Source organism: Hemiscyllium ocellatum, chromosome 24 (genome assembly GCF_020745735.1).
Source record: "Hemiscyllium ocellatum isolate sHemOce1 chromosome 24, sHemOce1.pat.X.cur, whole genome shotgun sequence".
Classification (NCBI taxonomy): Eukaryota; Metazoa; Chordata; class Chondrichthyes; order Orectolobiformes; family Hemiscylliidae; genus Hemiscyllium; species Hemiscyllium ocellatum.
This window is the reverse complement of record NC_083424.1, coordinates 28,888,066-28,911,712: the sequence shown is the minus strand read 5'-3', so window position 1 is coordinate 28,911,712 and position 23,647 is coordinate 28,888,066. Positions and strand designations below refer to the sequence as shown.

Sequence of the window (23,647 nt, the reverse complement as noted above, 5' to 3'; positions counted from 1 at the left end):
ACATTACAGCTATGGTTGATAAATCTGGCAAAATTGCCACACTTTGTGGCATCAATAATGGAATCATGGTCAACTCTGAACATGTAGCTACTTCCAATCCCCTCATCTTCATATCGTTTTTCTCGCATGTCTGCAATAACCTGAAGAGAAATATAATCAGACTTGGATTAAAGGAATTTTCATTCCATGTTTGATAAGTGAATAATAGACAAATTTTCTAAATAATGTGTGGGACATTGCATTGTAAAGAATTATAAAGATCCATCATAGGAATAGGTGGTTAATTGAAATGAGACATCTGGTTCTCCAATTTGGAGTACTGTGGGTCAAATTAGATATACAATTATCTGCTGGGGTGTAATTACCCCAAAAGCATTAATTTAATGAAATTCATTTAAAGGAATACAAAAAAAATTGTGTGGAAGATTTTAACAACATTAAGCGGTTAGTTTTCTGCGTCAGTTATAGAGTGGCTTCAATTCTCCTGATTGGATTCCTGTGGACAGCTAATACTTAGCAAATAAATAAATTGACAGCATCATCAGGAAGTTCAGTATCACCACCAAAGGATGCCTGGTTGTGCTCCCCATTCTTAACGTCAATGAAGGAACAAAGATTCCACTTAAGCTCAATCCTCAGTTTACCTCGAGCCTGCAGTATCAAAGCATAGCCCTCAGCAATGAGAAAAGATTGAAAAACTATTGTACACAGATATTTTCAGTTAGAGTACCATCAATTTTAGTGAGTGATGTTTTTGCTTCAACTAACACTGCATAAACTAAAAATTAGGCAGATTCCTTATCTAAACCGTAGCATGCAATATTTTCTTAAATTTACACATCATCAAGATTATTGTCTACCTGAAATGTTTGGTGCACCATTCCCTTTACTCTCGTTGTCAAGATCCACATCATTATAATAAAATGCATTTTTAAATTTAGAAAGAACCCACGTCAGAAAGAAAAATCAAGGTGTGATTTCACAGGGGAACAGATGGGTAAATGGCTGGTGAGTATTGTTGCTTAGAGACTGAGTTTAAACATTAAAAATATTAAGTATTAGCAAATAACGAGTGAGCAGCAAATGGGTCTAAATCCTTCTTTAAAGTAAGGATTATTACTATGAGTAAGGTGGATTAAGTACTTGTTGAATTTGTTAGTATTAGTAAGATTTATTATTTTTGGTAAGAAGTTATTAGCAGCAGCAAGATTATTAGTTAATAATAGGTGTCATCTGGATAATTTGATTGCAACAAATTAAGCATATAAATGTTGAGAGGGGAAGTGAAAAGCAAATAAGAGAAGCAAACAGACAATATGAAAAAAATAATGACAGCAGCTTAAAAAAGGGGAATCCCAAAACCATCTTAAGGCTTATAAATTGTAAAAGGGCATTCAAGAGGAATACTCTTGGAAGGCACCAAAAAGGGGACTAGCGCAATTGAAGCAGGGGAGTAGGTTTGGTTTTAAGTGAATATTTTACACTTGACTTTACCAAGGAAGAAGCTACTACTCAGGCAACAGCAATGGATACACTAGGATTTAAAATAGATAAGTCTTAGATAAGCTGTCTATCCTTAAAAGTTGTTGAGGCATGAGGACCGGATACGATGCATCCAAGTACTGAAGAAAATGAATATTCTGAGTCGCTTAATTGAGGTTCTATCCTTGCCACAGAAAGCCCTTATTAAAATCAGAAATGACATTCTAAGTAATTGTGACAATGGTAGACGAGCCCATTTCATCTTTCTTGGCCTGGCTGCAGTTTTTGACAGTTGAACAGAGTATCCTTTTCAAACACCTCTCCACCAACACCCATCTTGTGGTTCTTCCATTTTCAGTTTTTATTTCTATCAATTCAGTGGTGGCCAGAGAACTACTTGCAGTTCTCTCTTTCTACTACTTTTGGAACTCCCAGGTGTCTATCCACAGCTCTCTCCAATTTCTTACCTACGTGAAGCCTTGCTGACCTCATGTGAAAACATGGCAGAGGTGGGTACTGCAGATGCTAATGTTTAGAGTCAAGATTAGAGTGATGCTGGAAAAGCACAGCAGGTCAGGCAGCATCCGAGGAGCAGGAAAAATCGACGTTTGTGCTTTTGCCCAAAACGCTGACTTTCCTGCTCCTTGAATGTTGCCTGACCTGCTGTGCTTTTCCAGCACCACTCAAATCCCAGCTGGAAACATGTCAGGTTCCACAGGTATGCAGACAACGTTTTCCCCAACCTCACTATCAACCTTCTTGATCCTTTACCTCAGATTTTTCATACAAACATAAAAAATAATGCAAAGTGTTGTATGTGCAGAAATCTCCTCCAAATTAAAATCAAGACTTATGTGCATGCTTTATATACTTTGCTTTAACAACTAATGCTATCCTGCACTCTCGCCACTTTCTGCACCTCAAACAGACCATTTACAACTTTTCTCAAAGTTTTCTTTTATGGAATAAAAGAGTTTCTGGATCGGTCAGCACTTGTTGCCCATTTCTGACTGCCTTTGAGATGGTGGTGATGAGTTGCATTCTTGTACCACAATCATCCATGTAGTGTAGGTATACCCACAGTGCTGTTAAAGGTGGAACTACAGGATTTTGACCAAGTAACAGTGAAGGAACAGCAATATAACTTCAAGTCAGGATGTTGCGTGGCTTTGAGATAAACTTACTAATTATGATGAGCCCACATGCCTGGTGCCCTTGTCCACCTAGATGGTAGATGTCACAGCTTTGGAAGATGCTGTTGACAGAACTTTGCAAATTGCATCAGTGTATCTTGTAACAGAATACCAAGTTATGGAGGGAGTGACTGTTTAAAGTGGTCTAAATGGTGCTGACCAAGCAGATTGAATTGTCTTAGATAGTGCAGAGCTTCTTGAGTGTTATTGGAGCTGCATACGTCCAGAAAACTTTGCAGTAACCATCACATTCCTGACTTATACCTTGTAGATGTTGAGTTTGAGACTTAGGAGGCACGCTACTTCTGCGGAATTCACAACCTCTGACCTCCTATTATATTTATTTTGGTGCATTAAATTAAGTTTCTGATCAATGGTAATCTCAAAATGGGATTCAGCAATGATAATGCCATTGAACATCAAAGGGAGATTGGTTAGATTTGCTCTGGTTGAAGACAATCATTGTCTAGCACTTGTAAGGTACAATGTTGCTTGCAACTTGTCAACTGAAGCCGGAATGTAAGCAAACTCTTATTAATGGCGTTGTGAATGACTGTCCAAGCATCAATATTCCAACCTCTGGCCTTACGATGGTGGGAAGGTCATTGGTAAAACAACCATAGGACACTTTTGCTTGATACCACATTGGTCAAATGCTTCCTTGATATCACCTTCACCTCACCACTTGAACTCAGTTCTTCTATTATCCGAACAAAGACTAATGAAGCTTGAAGTAGAGGGTCCTGGAGGAACCCAGACTATCAATGAACAGATTATTTTTGAATGACACCTTTTGTCACTTTGCTGATGTTTAAAAGTAGACTAATGGTGCAGTAATTGGTTGCCTAGTTGCATTTGTACTTTTTGTGGACAGCACATACCCAAGACAACAATCCACATTGTTGGGTAGATGCCAGTGTTGTAGCTGTACAGGAACAGCTTTATGAGCAGCACAATTATTTCTGGGACTAATGAGTCTTTGAGTCTGATAGCAGGCATATTATCAGAGTTCACAACCACTGCTGTTTTCTACCTGACTGAGCTGAGTTTCTGGCAAAAAATAAATCAACTCCAGCACCAACATTGCACACTTTCATCTCTAGAATATCTCTGCTTCCAGCTCAGTGATCTACTGAGCTGAGCTCATCCATGCCTTTTTTATATCTAGACTTGATTACAATACTTTCCTGTCTGGTCACCCATCTTCCACCTGACATACATCTTAAGTCAACCAAAACTTTGCTACCCATATCCTAACTTGCACCATTTTGTTCATCCATTATTCCTTTGCTTACTGATGTACATTAGCACCTGGTCTAGCAACATGTCCATTTTAAAATTTGTATCCTTGTTTGCAAGTCCCTCCATGTACCCTTCAAGACCTGCAATCTTCCAACATCTGTGCTTCTCCAATTCTAGTTTTATATATCCCAATTTTAATTGCTCCACCCATCGCACCAACTAAGCTCTTTAATTCCTCCCGAAATCTATGCCTCTGTATCTCTCTTCTCTATAAAGTACATCTTTTATCAACGCTTTAACATCTCCTTATATATCTTCATGTCAAATTTTGTTTGATAATACTCTCTAAAGCAACTTTGTATATATATTTATGCCAAATGTTGTTGTGTCGAGCACAGTCAGAAGTAAATTTTGGTGTCACAAGTTACAGAGGGACAATATAAATATCATAACATTTCTGCACACCTAAAGGGATAAATACACAGTGAGAAACAAACTAGTTCTTACCTGTCTGATGTTTTGTCCAACATATTCAATGACCATTTCATCTGCTGCAATAGGTTCCATGGCAAAAAGCCCCCATTCATGGATATGACTCTTCGCAAATCTCAACTTCTTCCTACGGAACTGTTAGTGACAAAGTGCAATTAAAACAGTTTTCTAATCTCCTTCAAAAGAGAAATGCCTTTTGTAAGCATCAGTGAGTACATCATGGTCATGCATAAAACCAAGTATTCTTTATGATCCATTTTATAATCCAATTTTGATCTTACATAGAACATAGAACATAGAAGGATACAGCGCAGTACAGGCCCTTCGGCCCTCGATGTTGCGCCGACCGAATCCTACCTAACCTATACTAGCCCAATAACTTCCAAATGCCTATCCAATGCCCGCTTAAATGACCATAAAGAAGGAGAGTTCACCACTGATACGGGCAGGGCATTCCATGAACTCACAACCCGCTGTGTGAAGAATCTACCCCTAACATCTGTCCTATACCTACCACCCCTTAATTTAAAGCTATGTCCCCTAGTAACCCCTGACTCCATTAGCGGTAAAAGGTTCTTAGTATCTACCCTATCTAAACCCCTAATCATCTTATACACTTCTATCAGATCTCCCCTAAACCTTCTCTTCTCCAATGAGAACAGCCCCAAGTGCCTCAGCCTTTCCTCATACGATCTTCCTACCATTCCAGGCAACATCCTGGTAAACCTCCTCTGCACTCGTTCTAAAGCTTCCACATCCTTCCTATAGTATGGCGACCAAAACTGCACACAATACTCCAGATGAGGCCGCACCAGAGTCTTATACAACTGCAACATGACCTCAGGACTCCGGAACTCAATTCCTCTGCCAATAAAGCCCAGTACACCATATGCCTTCCTCACAGCACTATTTACCTGGGTGGCAACTTTCAGAGATCTGTGTACATGGACACCAAGATCCCTCTGCTCATCCACACTACCAAGTAGCCTACCATTAGCCCAGTAATCCATCATCTTGTTATTCCTATCAAAGTGAACGACTTCGCACTTAGCTACATTGAATTCCATTTGCCACATTTCCGCCCAGCTCTGCAACTTATCTATATCCCGCTGTAACCTACCACTTCCTTCCTCACTATCCACAACTCCACCGACTTTTGTGTCATCCGCAAACTTGCTTACCCAGCTTTCAAGTCCTTCCTCTAGATCATTTATAAAGATAACAAAAAGCAATGGTCCCAAAACAGATCCTTGTGGTACACCGCTAGTAACTGCGCTCCAAGATGAACATAATCCATCAACTACTACCCTCTGTCTCCTTCCAGCCAGCCAATTCCTAATCCACACCTCTAATGTATCCTCAATGCCATACCTCCGAAGTTTTAGCATTAGCCTACCATGGGGAACCTTATCGAACGCCTTACTAAAATCCATATACACAACATCTACTGCTTTACCCTCATCCACTTCCTTGGTCACCTTCTCAAAGAACTCAATAAGGTTTGTGAGGCACGACCTGCCCTTCACAAAACCATGCTGGCTATCCCTGATCACGTTATTCCTACCCAGATGTTCATAAATCTTATCCCTTACCATTCTCTCTAAGACTTTGCCCACCACTGAAGTCAGACTCACTGGCCTATAGTTGCTAGGGCTATCCCTACTCCCTTTCTTGAACAATGGGACCACATTCGCTATCCTCCAGTCCTCTGGTACTATTCCTGTTGACAACGACGACATAAAAATCCAGGCCAATGGCTCTGCTATCTCCTCCCTAGCTTCCCATAGGATCCTGGGGTAAATGCCATCAGGCCCAGGAGACTTATCTATATTCATCCTTTCCAATATTCCCAAAACCTCTTCCTTGCATATTTCCAGGGCATCCATTCTAATTTCAAAATTGCACACAATTTGATAGAGAATGGGACATAGCCATTATGAGTTGTGGAATTTAAATTCAGTTAATAAATAAGTTTGGAATGAAAGCAAATATCAATAACAATGACCACCTAATTACTGGATTGTCATAAAACTCATTTAGTTCATTAATACGCTTTACAGACGGAGTCAATCACCCTTAGCTGATTTGACCTTTATGTTACTCCAGACTCTCAGCATTGTGACTGATTGCTAACTTACCACTGAAAATGCTCTAACAAACTATTAATGTGCTTCCAATTAAACCTGCTGGACTATAATCTGGTGTTGTGTGATTTTTAAAGTTGTACTCAGATAAGGGAATTTATGGATAGGCAAAAGTAATGGAAAATTAACAAATTTTACATTTACTGTGAAATTTGAAAGAGAATGCTTTTCTGAAATGTAATGCTGTGCTGAGCTTTGTAAACAATACTTTGATGAGGTTTGTAGCCAGCTTGTCTCTGTTTAAATTTCGTAAACATTCAACTCGACCTTGAGACAGTCGAACTCAGCGAAAGCTAAGGAACTGTTATGTCCAAGACCATTGAATGAGAGAGTAACAACTTGAGTTTTCCCAGTCTTTGCCCTCGAGAGCATGATAAGAAACAGTATAAAGCGAGTATCTCAACCACGCTCCGGTTCAGATTGAGGTATCTAGCTGAATGTATTGGGTCAAATTCTGCAGAATTTTAAATAAAGCTCCTTTCTTTGCTCTTGCTAACAGTTGAATCAAGTCAATTTAATTTCCACGACAGCAATAAACGCTGATCTTGTGGTAATGCCTACCGAACATCATGGGCAATTCAGCCCACCATGTCCATACCAGCTCTCTGCAAGAGCAAATCACTTTGTCCTTCTACCTCACCTTTTCCCCACAACTCAGCAATTTTTTTTCTTTTCAGACAATTATTGAATTCTCTTTTAAAGGCTTTGATTGAATCTGCATCCACCACACATACACATACAGTGAATTCCAAATCCTAACTAGTTGAAGTGTATTAATGCGTTCCTCATGTAACTTTGCTTCTTTCTTTAATCACCTAAATTTGTCAGTGTTCTGGTTCTGTATCCTCCTGTCAAAAGGAACAGATTCTCTCTATCCATTCCTGCAATGTCTTCTTCCTTGTTGGATTGGAAACATACTGCAGCGTATATAGATAATTCTCCTGAACAAACTTGAGAGACCTTTGTGCCTCTCTGCCCTTTACTTATTCTAATACAGACTGGGTTAATAATAGTATAAAGTCCACCACTCTTAAGCATTATAAATCTCATGAATGAATATGAAAATCACAAAATAGATCTACAAATCTGTTTTCCTCTTAAGACTATACAAATCCAGGTTTTGTTTCCAACCAGGCTCGGATAAGGATAAATCAAAAGTAGTCGCTCTGACTCTGCTGGATAAATATTGGATATAAACAGGTCACAACGTAGGTGGCCTGTAGATTTGTTGCTCAATTTGTGCTGGGTTAGCCAATCTGAGCAAGGGCAGGAGGAGGAGAGCGAGCTGGAAGCAGCTTTCTCTGTTTAGGCTTTGATAATTGCACAGGAATCAAGCTCAGCACTTATATAACCCGTTGACACTCATTGTCCTTATCTATATACGGGCATTTGGGGAAGATACCAGGGAGAATCCAGTACCTATGAAACCAGACACTAACAAGAATAATGGAGTAATTTTAGGAAAACAAAAAATGAAGGAAATAAAAATATAAAATGCTTTACTGACAATTTTCTGCAAAACATTCAAGAGGCTTAAACGTTTAAAAAACACAACTGAGAAAGATTGGGGTGATAGTGAGAAAATCAGTGGTTTAACAAAAAGTAAAACTCCCCATTGTATTATGCTCACCATACAAAGAGGGCATTCAATTTTCAGATGGTTTAGTTTAATGAGAATGAACACATCTGTTCTGGGAAAAGCTTTAGAAAGTACCACTAAAATGAATGGAATGGAGATCACAAACCTTCAGCTGATTAAATTTAAGGAGATCACTATCTGCAGGTAAGCCACCCATAAAGGACGACAGGAGTCTGCGCTGCTCTGACCGCCTTTCTGAACCAGCTCGACTGGAAGCATGTGGTTGTGCTGGAATACTCATTCCCTGTTTGAAAGAAAACACGTTATTGGTATTGATCCTGAAAAACATACTTCATTCCTGTCCAAAATATGAAGAATTTGCATAATTAATTATTTGCCTAATGCACTACTTTTGTTGCTGTTTATCATGCACAGGATTGGCTTTCATTGTCTTGTGATATTGAGCTTTATAGCAATCTAACGAACAAATAAACATCTCCAAAACACAACAAGTACCATGTTCAGGGTCACTAACAAAATTCAGTGCCACTTTTAAATCATGGAATCCATCAAACTCACTCTCCTCTACTGCTCAACAGACACTCACTGTCAATTCTGGATCCTACCTGACTGATGGTCTAGGGGACTCAACAATATTCCATAGAGCAAGATGGAAATCATTGTGATCCTCTCACATATCCTATAGTAGAGTCCAATGCTGCAGAACAGTGCCAAGAAATGGAAACAGTGCCAATAACTGAATCACTGGCAAAGGGAAAAATGGAAATGGCAACATTAAATAGAGTCATTCAGCACAGAAACAAACCCTTTGGTACAACTCATCCCTGCCATCCAAGTTGCCCCAAACTAAACTAGTCCCATTTGCCTGCATTTGGCCCATATCCCTCTAGACTCTTCCTATTTAGGTACCCGTCCACATGTCTTTTAAATGTTGTAACTGTACCTGCATCTATCACTTCCCCTAGCAGTTCATTCCACAAACAAACACCCTCTGTGTGAAGAAGTTGCCCCTCAGGTTCTTTTTGAATCTTTCTCCTCACCTTAAACGTACACCCTCTAGTTTTGAACTCTCTTACCTAGGAAAAAGGCCTTTGCTATTCACCTTATCTACATCCCTCATGAGATTTTATAAATGTCTATAAAATGGTCCCTCCACCTCCTATGCACCAGTGAAGAAAGTCTCAGCCTGTTCAGCCTCTCTCTACAACTCATACCTTCTATTCCTGGTAACATCCTGGTAAACCATTTACTGAATACTCTCCAGTTTAATAATATCCTTCCTATAGCTGGACGACCAGAACTGTACACAGTCCTTCTAAAGTGGCCTCACCAACGTACAACTGCAACATGATGTCCCAACTCCTATGCTCAATGATCTGAACAATGAAGGCAAGCATGTCAAATGCCTTCTTTACTACCCTTTATAGCAATCTAACGAACAAATAAACATCTCCAAAACACAACAAGTACCATGTTCAGGGTCACTAACGAAATTCAGTGCCACTTTTAAATCATGGAATCCATCAAACTCACTCTCCTCTACTGCTCTAAACCTCCTGTTTACCGATGACACAATTACCAAAATGCAACATCTCACATTTATCCAAAGTAAATTCCATTTGCCACTTCTCAGCCCATTGGCCCAATTGATCAAGATTCCTTTGTAATCTTAGATAATCTTCTTCACGGTCAACTATACCACCAATTTTGAAGTCATCACAAACTTACTAACCATGTGAGGGATACGAGAATTGTGTTACTCAGATGAAGCAACAGAGAATTATATACTATACATATATCCACAATATAACTCAATTTGATCACTGAAATAAGAAATAATCCTCACAACTGTTTGACAGGATGTTCAGGGGATCTGATTTTGATTTTTATTTGGGGTCACAATTCTTCATTCAGAAGGAAATGACAGCTAATGTTCAAGGCATCAGAGTTCGAATCCCACCACAGCAGATGATGAAATTTGAATTCAATAAAAAATATCTGGAATTAAGAATCTACTCAGGACAATGAAACCACTGTTGATTGTTGGGAAAAACAGCCATCTAGCTCACTAATGTCTTTCAAGGAAGGAAATCTACTGTCTTTACCTGGTCTGGCCTACATGCGACTCCAGACCCACAGCAATGTACTTGATTGTAGCTTGATCAAACAAACATCTGAAATGACCTACCAAGCCGTTCAGTTGTATAAATCGCTATAAATTCTCAACAAAGAAATAAAGCTGGACAGACCATGTCGATCTAGGCACTGATGGAGACAATGGCAGAAAGAGCCCAGTAGACCCTCCAAAGTCCTTCTTACTGGTGGCTTGTGCCAAAACTAGGAGAGCTGCCTCAAGCAACAACCTGACATTGTCTGTCAGATATAATTCTGAGAGTATGACTACATCCCAGAAATCACCATGACCATTCCTAGTTATGTCCTGTCACACTGGCAGGAAAGACCCAGCAAAAATGGTGGCACAGTGACAAACAGTCAGGAGGGAGTTATGCTGGGAGTCATACGGTATGGATACAGACCCTTTGGTCTAATTAGCAACTATGTTCCCAAACTAAACTTGTTCCACATCCCTCCAAACCTTTCCTATTCAAGTACTTATCCAAATGTCTTTTAAACATTAAACTGCACCTGCATCCACCATTTCCTCAGGCAGTTCAGTTCACACACAAACCACTCTTGGTGTAAACAAATTGCCCCTCATGTCCTTTAAGTCTTTCTCCTCTCACCTTCAAAATACATACTCTAGCTTTGAACCTCCCCAACCATAGGGGAGTTTGTTATGCCCCTAATGATTTTATATAATTCTACAACCTCTAATGTTCCAGTGAAAAAAGACCCAGCCTATTTTTATAACTCAAACCCTCCATTTCCCGCAACATCCAGGTAAATCTTTTCTAAACCCTCTCCAGTTTAATAATATCCTTCCTATGACAGGGTGACCAGAACTGCACACAGTACTCCAGAAGAGGCCTCACCAAAATCCTGTACAAACTCAACATGACATCTGAACTCCTACACTCAAAAGTCTGAGCAAGTCCTCAACATTGACTCCAGACCTCATGAGGTTTCATGGCTTCAGGTGAAAACTATTTCCTGCAGATTACTATACACCATCTTCCCTCAGCTTATGAGTCAATGCTTATGAACTTATGCTTATGAAAGCTTATGAATAATGCTTGGAGGAATCACCGAGGGTGGTAGGGGCACAAAATGTACTCTGGGTGGGGGGTTTTAATGTCAGCACTATTGATAGAGATGGTCAGGTCCTAAACAAGATAGCTACTAGACTGGTTTGCGGCAGGTGGCATAGGAACCAACAAGAGGGTAAACCATACTTCACCTCATCTATTCCAATCTGCCAGCCACATCTATCCAAGACAGTATCGATAAAAGTGACAAATCCTAGTGGAGATGAAATCCCACTTTCACACTGAGAATACCCTTCATTGTATAATGTGGCACTATCACTGTGCAAAATAGGACAGAATAGATCTTTGATAGGACTTTGAAAAGATCTCGCAACTCAAGACTGGGCATCCATGAGGCACTGCGGGATATCAATAGCAGAATTGTACTTCAGTACCATCTGCAACCACATGGCCCAACATATCACTCACTCAACTATTTCCATTAAGCCAGGGATTCAATGGAGAGTGCAGAAAGGTATGCCAAGAGCAATACCAGGCATACCTACCAATGAGATGTCAACCTGGTGAAGCCAACTAACAGCATAAGCAGCAAATGACAGACAGAGCTCAGTGATCTCACAAACAACAGATCAGATCGAAGCTCTGGAGTCCTGCCACATCCAGTCTGAATGAGAGTCAACAATTAAGCAACTCCCACTGCAGGAGGTGGCTGCACAAATATCCCCATCCTCAGTGATGGAAGTGCCCAGAACATCAGTGCAAAAGATAAAGCTGAAAGACTTGCAGCAATCTTCAGCCAAAAGTGGGGATGTTCATCAATGATAGCACAATGCTCAGCATCATCACAATTCCTCAGATACTGAAGTAGTCCATGTTCAGATGCAACAAGATCTAGACAATAGCTGGGCTTGGACTGTCAAGTAGCAAGTAACATTAGCTCCACGCAAATGCCAGGCAATGACTATTTCCAATAAGAGATCATCTAACCACTGTCCTTTGACAGTCAATAGTGTTGCCATCATTGAATTCCTCATGAGAAACATCCTCAAGGATAGCATTGATCAAAAACTCAGTTGGAATCACCACATCAATACAGTAGTTACAAGAGCAGGTCAGAGGCTAGGAATACTATGGTGAGTACCTCACTTCCTGACCCCCCCAAAGCCTGTCCACCATCTAAAAGGCACAAGTCAGGGGTATGATAGAATACTCCCCACTTGCCTGGATGGCTGCAATAATATTCAAGAAGCTTGATACTATCCAGGACAGAGCAATCTGCTTGACTGGCACATCTACAAGCATCCATTGCCTCCATCACAGATGCTCAGCAGCAGCAGCAACAGCAGCAGTGTGTACCACCTACAAGTTGTACTACAGAAATTCACAAAAGATCCTGAGACAGCACATTCCAAAATCACAACTACTTCCATCTAGAAGGACAGGGCAGCAAATACATAGGAACACCATCACCTGCAAGATTCCTTCTCAGCCATTCACCATCTTGACTTGGAAATATATCAATCCCATTCCATTAATGTTACTGGGTCAAAATCCTGGAATTCCCTCCCTAAGGGTATTGTGGGACAACATACAGAACATGGACTGCACTAGTTCAAGGCGGCAGCTCATCACAACCTTCAGAAGGGCAACTATGGACGGGCAAAGAATACTGGCTCACGTTGCATGCATGAATTAAAGACAGACAATATACCATCTCAATAATACACAACTGACTTTCCATGCAACCACCAAATACAGCTTTACTTGAAAGTAAATTTTGCAAAGATACAGTTAATATGCATATTATATGGGCCACTAACTTTTTTCATTTACTTCAGATAAAATGTTATATGCAATAAATAGCAGAATTGTAAACTGTCACAACATTTTACTCAACTTGGTCTTATCAACTGATTAACAGAACACCATGCTTAAGCCATGATGACATGATAATCTCTAAAGGGTATTCACATACACTGGTAAATCTACTGTAATACTCACACAAAGATATTTCATAATGATCTAATTAGCTCTACAACAAACCAGTGAGTACCTGTTAAAAAGTACTGAAAATAAACTCTGAATTGTAAACAGCAAGTATGAAATTGAACATCTGAAACAATGTTTATGACCATTGCATACATCTAACTTTAAAAAAAAAGTGCAAACTTAACTTTCTCCTTTCACCTGTGTAAATTAATAACTCCCATAGCCCTATTAAAGCAATCAAAAGCAGAGGAAGACAACACATTCATTTAGTTCCATACACTACAAAAAATACACAACAATTTAGTTTAGCTTGAACGAACCCACCCTCAGCAGGAAAAGCAAAATCAATGGAATTGTTTTAAGCAATAATCATGCTGCAAATACAGAAAAATTGCTGCCTAAGTTCTAAAGTTGCTTCAGAATTTAATTTTGAACTTTAAATATAGTGGAGTCTAGAGAAAGGAATTGGGCAAATATTGGGGAATTGGAATCTCAATTTTAAATGTTCTCTCTACTTCGTGATCTTACTTGTGTGTCAGTTGGTGGCTCATCAGCTAATGTGCCACTGATGTTGAGGTATTTCGCTTTGTCCTTGTTACTGATTTTGTAATAGCCTTCACTGCGGGCACAGCCTGTGACATGCTCCCTTATTCCATCTTCTTTTTTCTTTTTCTTAATAGTGGAACTATAAGTATGTGCACAATGTTAAGGAGAAATTCTGAAATGTTTCCAGACATATCAAGCAACAGGTAACTTTATAACCAAAAGACTAAAGCAATGAACTTTTCTCAAACTGGCTTTGTGATACAAGTTAGAGTCACAGAGTCATTTCAAAGCCATTTGTCCCATCAAGTCCATGCTGGTTATCTGTACAGCATGCTAGTCAGCACCGATTCTTCTGATCAATTTCACAGACCTACAAATTTGTTTCTTCAAGTATCTCTTCAATCTTCATCTGAAATAGTTGATCATCTCCACTTCCACCTTCCTCATAGATGGTAAACAAATTATAAAAATTACCCTCAAAGTAAAAAAATGCACAAATTGATACAAATAATTTTTTGCTGAATTAAAAACATAGTTAATAGGAATGCTACAAAACACTATTAACATTTTACTGCATGCTGCAAATTTAAGTTATAAATAATCTGTATGATAGATTTCCCATATTCCTACCATTATGATTCAGAGGACATGCTACTTTATATTAACTGGGATCATTTGTGTCATGTTAGGGGGAAAAAAGTAGGTTACTGATTTGCTGAATAAACCAAATTCCATGTTTGCAATTGTTAGGGCTAGTACTTGTTTTTATTAGCTCATTGGGGGTAAAGTTCTATGGGAGTCCATTTTTCTGTGGTAATCGACCTTTTATGTTTCTTCTTCTGCTATTTGGAAGCGCTGATGTTATTTCCAACCCTATATTCCCAATACACTCATGAATGCAATTATCAGGAATCCACCAGTGAGTCAAACTCTATATTCCAACCCTAAGACCAGTAAACATTGCAATCCTGTGTCATTGGTGCCCAAATCCTGGACCTACAGCACCATTTTAATATCACTGCTGTCAAATCTTACTATTCTGGGACCACCAAAATATCGGAAGTGGATTGGTTGTAGTTTGCTTCCTATTCTTCTGGACTGTTCTCCTCTCAAGGCATTCACTACTGCAGCTCTCTGCCCCCACTATCCACCAATTATTGCCAAGTTTTAGCACCTCCAATATAAGCACCATTATTCCTACATGTCCTCCTAGGTATTCAATATTTGACTAAAAAAATGCATTGCTAAAGAAACATAAATGATAGAAAAATGGGAAATCTAATGTACAGAATATTTATAACTTAAATTTGCAAAGAGGTTGATAACTTTATAAATTAAATTTAGTGGTTACTGATTGGTTCTTGGAAGCGGATGGCAGAATCTTTGCTCTTTCTTTTATTATTATCTCCTTCCAGTCTCTTGTTTGTGCCTCTCATTCTAATTGGAATATTCACAATTTCCAACCATCTACAGAATACAGATGTTTTCTGTTTGATTCTAAAATTCAACTAATTTATTTTAATAGGATGAGAATAAACAAAGCGTGCACAACTTGCAAGACGAGAATTTCACATGTCACAATGCTGAGAGTCAAGGGTTTTGAAAGTACATTAGGATGAGAAGATAATGTATATGTCTGTATTTCCGGACTTAATATACTCTCTAAACATTACTTAATATAACCAACATGCTGCAGTATGATGCGTGGGAATGGGATTTTTAAAAATTATGAAGCATTTTGGTTAATTTACAAACCATAATGCTGAAATGATTACAGTTTGCAAATAAAATGTGAGATTAAGCTTTTCTACTATGAATGTAGATATGCTTAGCGAAGAGTTTACAGCATTTTATAGGTTTGAGTAGATAGTTTGCATGCAAGCGTTTATATAAAAGTATGAAACAGGAAGTAAACAAAGCATGCACAACATGCAAGATGAGAATTAACCGTAGCATTTCACATGCTGCAATGCCCAGAGTCAAAGATTTTAAAAGTACAGCGGGGTAATGGCAATTATTATCACCAAATTACCAATATAAGCATTGGATTGAGGTGATGGTGCTTCAGTGGAATGGATTTTCCAAAGTGTAGCATTATTTTGAGGCCCAGCTCCTAGAACAGGGGAAAGTTCTGAAATGTTGCTAAAGTTTCCAAGATCAGAGAGAATTGGGAATGTGAGCAGAGAGTGGGTCCGTGACCATGGGAATTGGAGATTGAATTTCCTCTTCTAGAATTCAAAGTTATAAGAGTGCTGCAGCCTAAACAAAAACAACAAAGTACAGGGTTATCCAGTCTGGCAATAATTGCTGGATAGCAGAGGCAGAGAACTGCAATAGTGAATGCTTGAGGGGAGAACAGCCCAGAGGGTTATGAAGCAAACTACTATTGATCCATTTCACAACATAAAGGCCTAATTCCCAACTGTACTTCCATCCACCAGTCTTGACTCGATTCACCTACAGCCTGCTTTGTGCCATTGGGTATATGCCCTCAAAGACCACACCACTCACCCATCACCTCCATCATTTTTCTTGTTGTCAACTAGTTTCTGCCTTTAAATTCTTATTTTAGGACAAGATAATTCAATACATTAGCCAAGCCCAATTGGGCATTCCAGTGTAGCTAACTGTAATCCTGATCAGGCAACAATGAGAAATGAATACCAATCTTGGGCATGTGACATCAACACACTTACTTGTATGGCTTATGTTGGTATTTTGTAGAATGGTTTATGATTTGCTAAGATGATAAAATGAAAATTCAAGTACTTAATTTAATAAACATGTAAGCAAGGACATGATGTTTTCTACCGAAATGAATACATGTGGTTATCACTTTATCCAAACCTATGGCTAGTCAGCAATGTATACTTGATGAGAATGGCTTAATGTACTTACTAATATATCGCAAATAATGGACTGGGACATCAAATTTAACTTGGGTGCACTACTACAGTCCACAAAATCATCAAAAATCAAAGTGTAACTTATACAAGTAATAATTTTCAAGTTTTTTAAAAAATTGTTAAATTTTGAAAATGGTTTAGACCTTTTTCTAAATTGAAAGTTCAAATGATAGACATAGTAACTTTGTAAAAAAAAGTAAACAAAGTCATTTCTGACCAAAAAGGTTGATATCTTCTCTGATTTTAGGTCTTTTACATTCATAATAATGAAGACAGTTTAATTTCAAATTAATTCCAAAAATTTTGTCCAGAGGTGAATTCCAAGTCATGAAGATGCACAGATTGCATTTTGGAAAACATAGTAAGTAAATACGCTCAGAATGCAGAGGGGAATAATTGTTGAGATAAAATTTTCCAGTCAAGGCTGATAATTTAGATGCAGAAACACAAATGTTACACGACAGAAGGAAGCCTTTCAGCCCATCATGTTCGCTGCAGTTCTCCGAATGAACATTATCTCTTGGTGTCATTCAACTGCCTTTTCCTCATAACCCTGCACATTGGCACACGGCACGGTGGCACAGTGGTTAGCACTGCTGCCTCACAGCGCCAGGGACCTGGGTTCAATTCCCGCCTCAGGCGACTGACTGTGTGGAGTTTGCATGTTCTCCCCGTGTCTGCGTGGGTTTCCTCCGGGTGCTCCGGTTTCCTCCCACAGTCCAAAGATGTGCGGGTCAGGTGAATTGGCCATGATAAATTGCCCGTAGTGTTAGGTAAGGGGTATATGTATGGGTGAGTTGTGCTTCGGCGGGTCGGTGTGGACTTGTTGGGCCGAAGGGCCTGTTTCCACACTAAGTAATCTAATCTAATCTAATCTAATTGCATGATTATCTGAATGGAAATATTGCCTTTGAATGCAATTGAGGTCTTCAAGTAAAAACCTTTGGAAAAGATATTATAAGATACAAAAGGAACATTTGTTAACATGCTATGAAAGCTGTACATTTTTGATTTACTTTACATTGTTTAAAACATTAGTTTGGACATAGATATTTCAGTTCCGGGGGAAAAATTGACATTTATTGCTCAAGAAGCATTTTCTGTTGATTCACTGACAAAGTACATTTAAAAGTAGTTAAGTTGGAAAAACCTTTTGCCATTTTAAACATTGACAAAGCCAACTTCAATATTAAGTGTTGACTGGGCAGACATAACTCAAGACTGTGATGCAGTAAGAAATGTTAACAGAAGTGATGTCAGATGATAGGCATAAGGAGCTGGCAAGTAACCCAAATGTATTCACACCAATTAAAATTGTAAAACAAATGCTGCTTTCTCTTCATTGAAATAAATAAAACCATATTTTTAATTAGTAAACATAATTCTGCAAGATTGATATACACCGTCATACACGTGTAGTTGACTCAGGGTAGCCACCATGGTAGCGACTGCTGTATTAATTACTCAGGTGTAGTTTTAAAGCTCTTTAAATACACTGCCATTGCAAAAAAAAACAGAATTTAATATTCTGCTGCAGCAACACTCAACAATGTTAAAACTGAGCAACATTTATGATAGCCAGTTTCTGTCCTGCAATGGTTTATTTGTAACATTGCAACAGGAAGGGAATATTAATGGAGATTAGTGAAGTACAAATCAAAGCAAAGATAAAGGAAGTCAGGCAGGGTTCATGGAGTTAATAAATAAATATTCCATTTCAAATTAAAAACTTATCTTAAAAATAATTTACTCCTGCACACATGGTGAAGTCTGCAGAATAACCAATATTTAACAGGTTGATATGCCCCTTCAACTTATGTTTTCTCATCCAATGTGAAGTTTATCTGATTTATTATTTCCATTGTTAGCTTAGAGAAACTGAATGTAAATTGGAGTGGTCATCATATAACAACCAACTCCATACAGACTAGGGAGTGACGTAGAATCATCTTGGTACAGATAACCTGGTTGAAAATGTGTTGCTGGTTAAAGCACAGCAGGTTAGGCAGCATCCAAGGAATAGGAAATTCGACGTTTCGGGCATAAGCCCTTGTAACACATTAGAAAATGCATTTTTTAATCAGCCACAAGAGGCTTGGCTCCCATTTTAACTTCAAATTTTGTTTTCACAAATTGAATTTTCCCATTTATTCAATGCCGTACAATAATTTAAGTATACTTTAAGGCTGTGGTCATAATAATTAGAAAAATAGAATAGAAAAATATTCAACAGGAGATATTCTGGGATGTTACTGTGAATAGGAATAAATAGCTATAGTTCTGACTGAAGAATCTGTTGAAGAGCTGAATTATTTTCTGTTAATTGACTTGCCTATTAATCAACACAGAGAAATTCAGAAGTGAGACATAATTGACAATTATCTGTAATGCAGCATAAATTATCTTCTTTCAATAGTCACATCTGATCATACTTGAGAAAAATTGCTGACATAGACATCATATGATCAGTATCATAATTTGAAAGGATATGAGGATGGTGAACCCATAGTGTGTCATTCAGACAGTCCATGCAATTATCCTGCAGAAGCATTCTGTCATATGTAATCTTCATGAATTTAATATCTTCTTCATCCATGCCTTCATTCCATATGTCATACAAAATAGTCATCTCCTCAAATTCTGAACGGGGTTTAAATAGTGACCTAGGTGGTGAAGATTCAGGTGATAGAATATCATCATACCAAGCATCCTCATGTTTTCTCCTATGCCTCCGAGTCCATCGTTCTCTAAGTTTAGCTTTTTCTTGCTTATCATCTTCATCATCTTCATATTCTTCATCATCATCTTCCTCATTTTCAATTTTGACCTTCATCTGCAGTTCTTTCAAAGCCAACCTATCAGATTCTTTTAATTTTTTGCTTCTACAGTCCCAAAATGTATCAGTATTAATCGTGGCACTTTCCTCTGCAGAGGTTTTAACATTTCGCAAGTAGACATCTTCCCTAAAGTCCAACATAACAGCTGCTGGGTCTTTCACACCAAACTGATCATCACTCCACTGACTACAGAGGTCTTTATTATCAGCTTGAATTATGCTGGCCTGTAGGGGAGACTGTAGCTTGCTGCCAACTTTAATCTTTGATTCTTCTATCAACTTGGAATCAAGACTAGGGACTGGTAGTTGAGACACTGGCTGTTCCTTTGCATAGCTGATCTTGTGATGTGTGATCTTTTGGTTTGGTAAAGAAGGTACTGGTTCTGTCAAAATTAATGCTATTTCAGTTTCTGCTTTGTTTTCTTCTTCCAATTTTTCTCTGTTATTTGGCACAATTGTGGGTTTTATAGATGGACTCAATGCAGAATCAGACAATAATCCAAGGTCCAGTGGAAAATTAGGAGGCGTAATGAAAGTGACAGGAAGGGAAGGGGGTAGCAAACTATTCACACCCAGCAATGGGGATGTACTAGAAGACATTAGATTTTCTTTTCCTCCATCCAATGAAGACTTTTTGGATGCCAATAATGGAGATACAACAGTATTTGCTTCAGGGAAAGCTGCAGAAAAATTAAAGTCCCTACCTGGAGTACGAGGAACTCCAGAATTTACTCCAGGAGACTGAGATGGGTATGTAAAAGGACTACCAGGAATGTGAGGTGAGCTCAGAGTCAAGCTGTTTCCTGTCAATGGTCCTTCACTTCCTGGTGTCGGTGGAATGGTCTCAGTGCTCAGAGACGTTGTCAAACTTCTTGCAGAATCAGCTACAAAATCACGCCCAGGAGTTCTTGGTGGACCATCTTCAGATGTTGCTTTCACCAAAACTGGATGATCAGGAATGGGTGACTTGATGACTACAGGGACCTCCTGTCTTCCAGGTGTTGGAGGGATTGCTGGTATGGACACAGATGGTTTGACAAGGGATGACATGGAAGTGTCAGAATCGGAATGGATTGAGATTTCTCTGCCAGGTGTACGTGGAAGACCATCATCCTCATCTGCTGATGGTGAGGTGAACTTCATTTTATTGCGCATCTCTGAGTCACTGTCATCAAACTTGTTCGGAACATTACCTTTAATGACAGAAAGAGCAGCAAAAGCTCCTGTTGGTGTGGGTGGCCTGTGCGTTCGAACATCCTCAGTTGTGTTTGCCTTTTGAGACTCAGATATTTCAGGTTCCAATTCAATGTCTGCCTCAGGCTTCACTGCTGCAAGAAAGGTGGATCATTCAAATAAAGATATACTTAAATCTGCAGGCAATTTAGTTATTAAGAACTAGCAAAAATAAAAGGCATTTTTCATTTTGTTCCTTCCCTCAGCTCTCTGACAGCACCTAAAAAGATCTCTCATTCTTTACCCATAGCCATGCAAATTTTACTGATTTAAGCATTGATCCAACTTCCATCTGAAACTTATAACTGAATCTGCTTCCACTGTCCTTTCAGGCAATATATTCCAGATCATAACAATTCATTGGACAAGGAAAATCTCACTCTCTCCCTAGCTTTTTGACAATAATTTTAAATCTGTCCTCCAATTACCTATCCTCCCGCAACACTTTCTCCCTGTCTTCTCTATCAAACTATCTCAATAATGAACATGTCTATTAAATCTCTAGTTTATGTTCTCTATTTAAAAGGAGAAAAATCCCAATTTTTCCAGTCTGTAGAAGAGATAAGTGTGTTTCGGCTCAACTAGTCTATAAAAGCACCTACGCTTCACATTAGTCTCAACCATCTTCTTCAATATAGCCCCATCAGGTTAAAATAACTATTTTAGAATATTATAACATAACAAAGAACTTTGTATGCTGGAGATCTGACAAACAAAATCAGAATTGCTAGAGAAACTTAGCAGTATCTGTGGAGAGAAAACAGAGTTAAATGTTTTGCATCAAATGTTCCTCCTTCTGAACTAATAGAGAAGGGTGGTATTTATGCTGATGACTGAGGGGGCATTTTAAATATGTGAAGAGGGAGCCCAGAGAGAAACAGAAAGGTAGGAGATTCGTGATAATAAATCAAAGATGACAACATGGCTAAGGATCCTGTCAACTGCGGTAATGGGGAATCCTCGGTTGAGGAAAAATGTGGAGGTTTCTGAGGCCCCCTTGTGGAAGGTGATATCATTAGAACAGATGCAATGGGGATGGAAAAACTGGAAGAATGGAATAGAGTCCTTACAAGATGAAGGTGTGAGGATGGATAGTCAAGGTAACTGCGGGAGTCGGTGGGTTTGTAATGGATACCAGTAGCCAGCCTATCCTTAGATATTGTAACACATTGCCTATTTACCTACATCCCAGGTCCTGTCATGAAAATGAGTTGATTTCAGCACAGCTAACCTATTATCATCTACTCATAGTCCCCATTATCAGCTAACTAATGTCTCTTCTTCCTTAATCTATTATCAATAATCCCTTTGTCTGCCAAGCTTTTTCTCTCTCTGGGCTTCCTCTCCACTGATCCACTATCATCAGCATAAATACCATATTTTCCTAGCTGCTGTCAGTTCTGCAGAAGGGTCACTGGACTCAAAACGTTGACTCTATTTTTTTTCACAGATGCTGCCACACCTGCTGAGTTTCGGCAGCAATATCTGTTTCTGTTTAAGATCCGTAGTTCCTTCTTTATATCTTAGCTTCAGAATTGATCTGACTTTTTCTGCATGGCAACAGTGTGTCTTGATGGGAGAGCTCAAAAAGAATTTGGTACAAATCACTCACCTTTTGATTCTCTCTCTCTGGGACAGAAAGAGCTGTGAGTCCTAGTGGTAGGGTATGAACATCCAACCCAATTATTCTAATTATCCTGTCTTTTATATTGTGGATGCAGCCAACGTCGAGACAGATTTGTGAAAGCCCCACCCAACCTTCCCAAGGAGTATCTGTGTCCTTGCAATGGAAAGTGCATCATGAAGAATCTAACAGTAATGTTAGTTGGATTTCAACATTTCTTAATGACACTGATAAAATCTAAAAAATTACATTTAGAATTTCACGACAACAGGATTTGCTAATTAAAAACAGCAGAGTTTGATTCCTAATTGTAACAAGATATAGTATGAAGTTTGCAGTTATGTTTACCTAGAACTCCATCTGGCGATGAAACAGACAGTAACCCTGATTCAGTTTCTGCTGGAGTTTCTAACGTAACATCATTTGGGGCATCAGCTACCTCTTCCACTTCCCGCGTTACCTCTTCCACCTTTTCTTCAGTCCCTTGTCGTAGTGGCAGTTTTTCTTTTTCTTCTTCCTCCTCCTCCTCCTCCTCTTCATCTTCAGAGCTAGATTCGTATTCTGAAGATTCATCGCTGTCTTCTGAATATTCCCCTTCCACTTTGGATGAAGCAACGCTGATCACTTCATCTGCAAATAGAGATTGCATTATTTGCAACATCCATTATTGTAAATCAAAATGAAAGTAAATGGCAGCATAGGGCATAAAGAGAGAAATATGAGGAATACATCATTTGACCCCTCAAGTCTGCTCCCAATTCAACAAGATTATGGGTGGGATCTGCTCTCGGCCTCAAAATCCTCTTTCATGTTAGCACCTCATTGCCCTCTACTGCTTGATAGATTTTTGAATTATCTATCTTATTTAGCATCCACAACTCACTGGGGTAAGGAGTTCCAGGTATTCATTACCTTCAGGGAGTAGAAATTCCTTTGCACCCCAGTTTTAAATGACTGTCTCCTTATTGTGTATCTGTATAGCGTAGTTTGAGATCCATCTTCTCAACAGCTCAAACCTGGCAGAGAGCGAGGACTGCAGCTGCTGGAGTTGAGAGTCAAAAAGTGCGGCGTTGGAAAAACACAGCCGGTCAGGCAGCATCTGAGAAGCAACAGAGTTGACAAATACGAGCATAAGCTCTGATTCCTGATGAAGAGCTTCTGCTCAAAACATCGACTGTCCTGCTCCTCGGATG

General features: G+C 39.0%; 1 protein-coding gene across 1 annotated transcript in view; it reads right to left on the bottom strand.

Annotated features, from left to right (window-relative positions):
* Window positions 1–23,647, bottom strand: part of setd1ba (SET domain containing 1B, histone lysine methyltransferase a) — a 142,215-nt gene that overhangs the window by 3,963 nt on the left and 114,605 nt on the right. The window contains exons 12-17 of the mRNA XM_060843638.1: window positions 22,803–23,084; window positions 19,252–20,925; window positions 13,838–14,004; window positions 8,299–8,436; window positions 4,425–4,544; window positions 3–140 (exon numbers count right to left, since the gene is read on the bottom strand). Of these exons, the coding sequence (XP_060699621.1) occupies window positions 3–140; window positions 4,425–4,544; window positions 8,299–8,436; window positions 13,838–14,004; window positions 19,252–20,925; window positions 22,803–23,084 (2,519 nt within the window). The remainder of the gene's footprint in view (window positions 1–2; window positions 141–4,424; window positions 4,545–8,298; window positions 8,437–13,837; window positions 14,005–19,251; window positions 20,926–22,802; window positions 23,085–23,647) is intronic.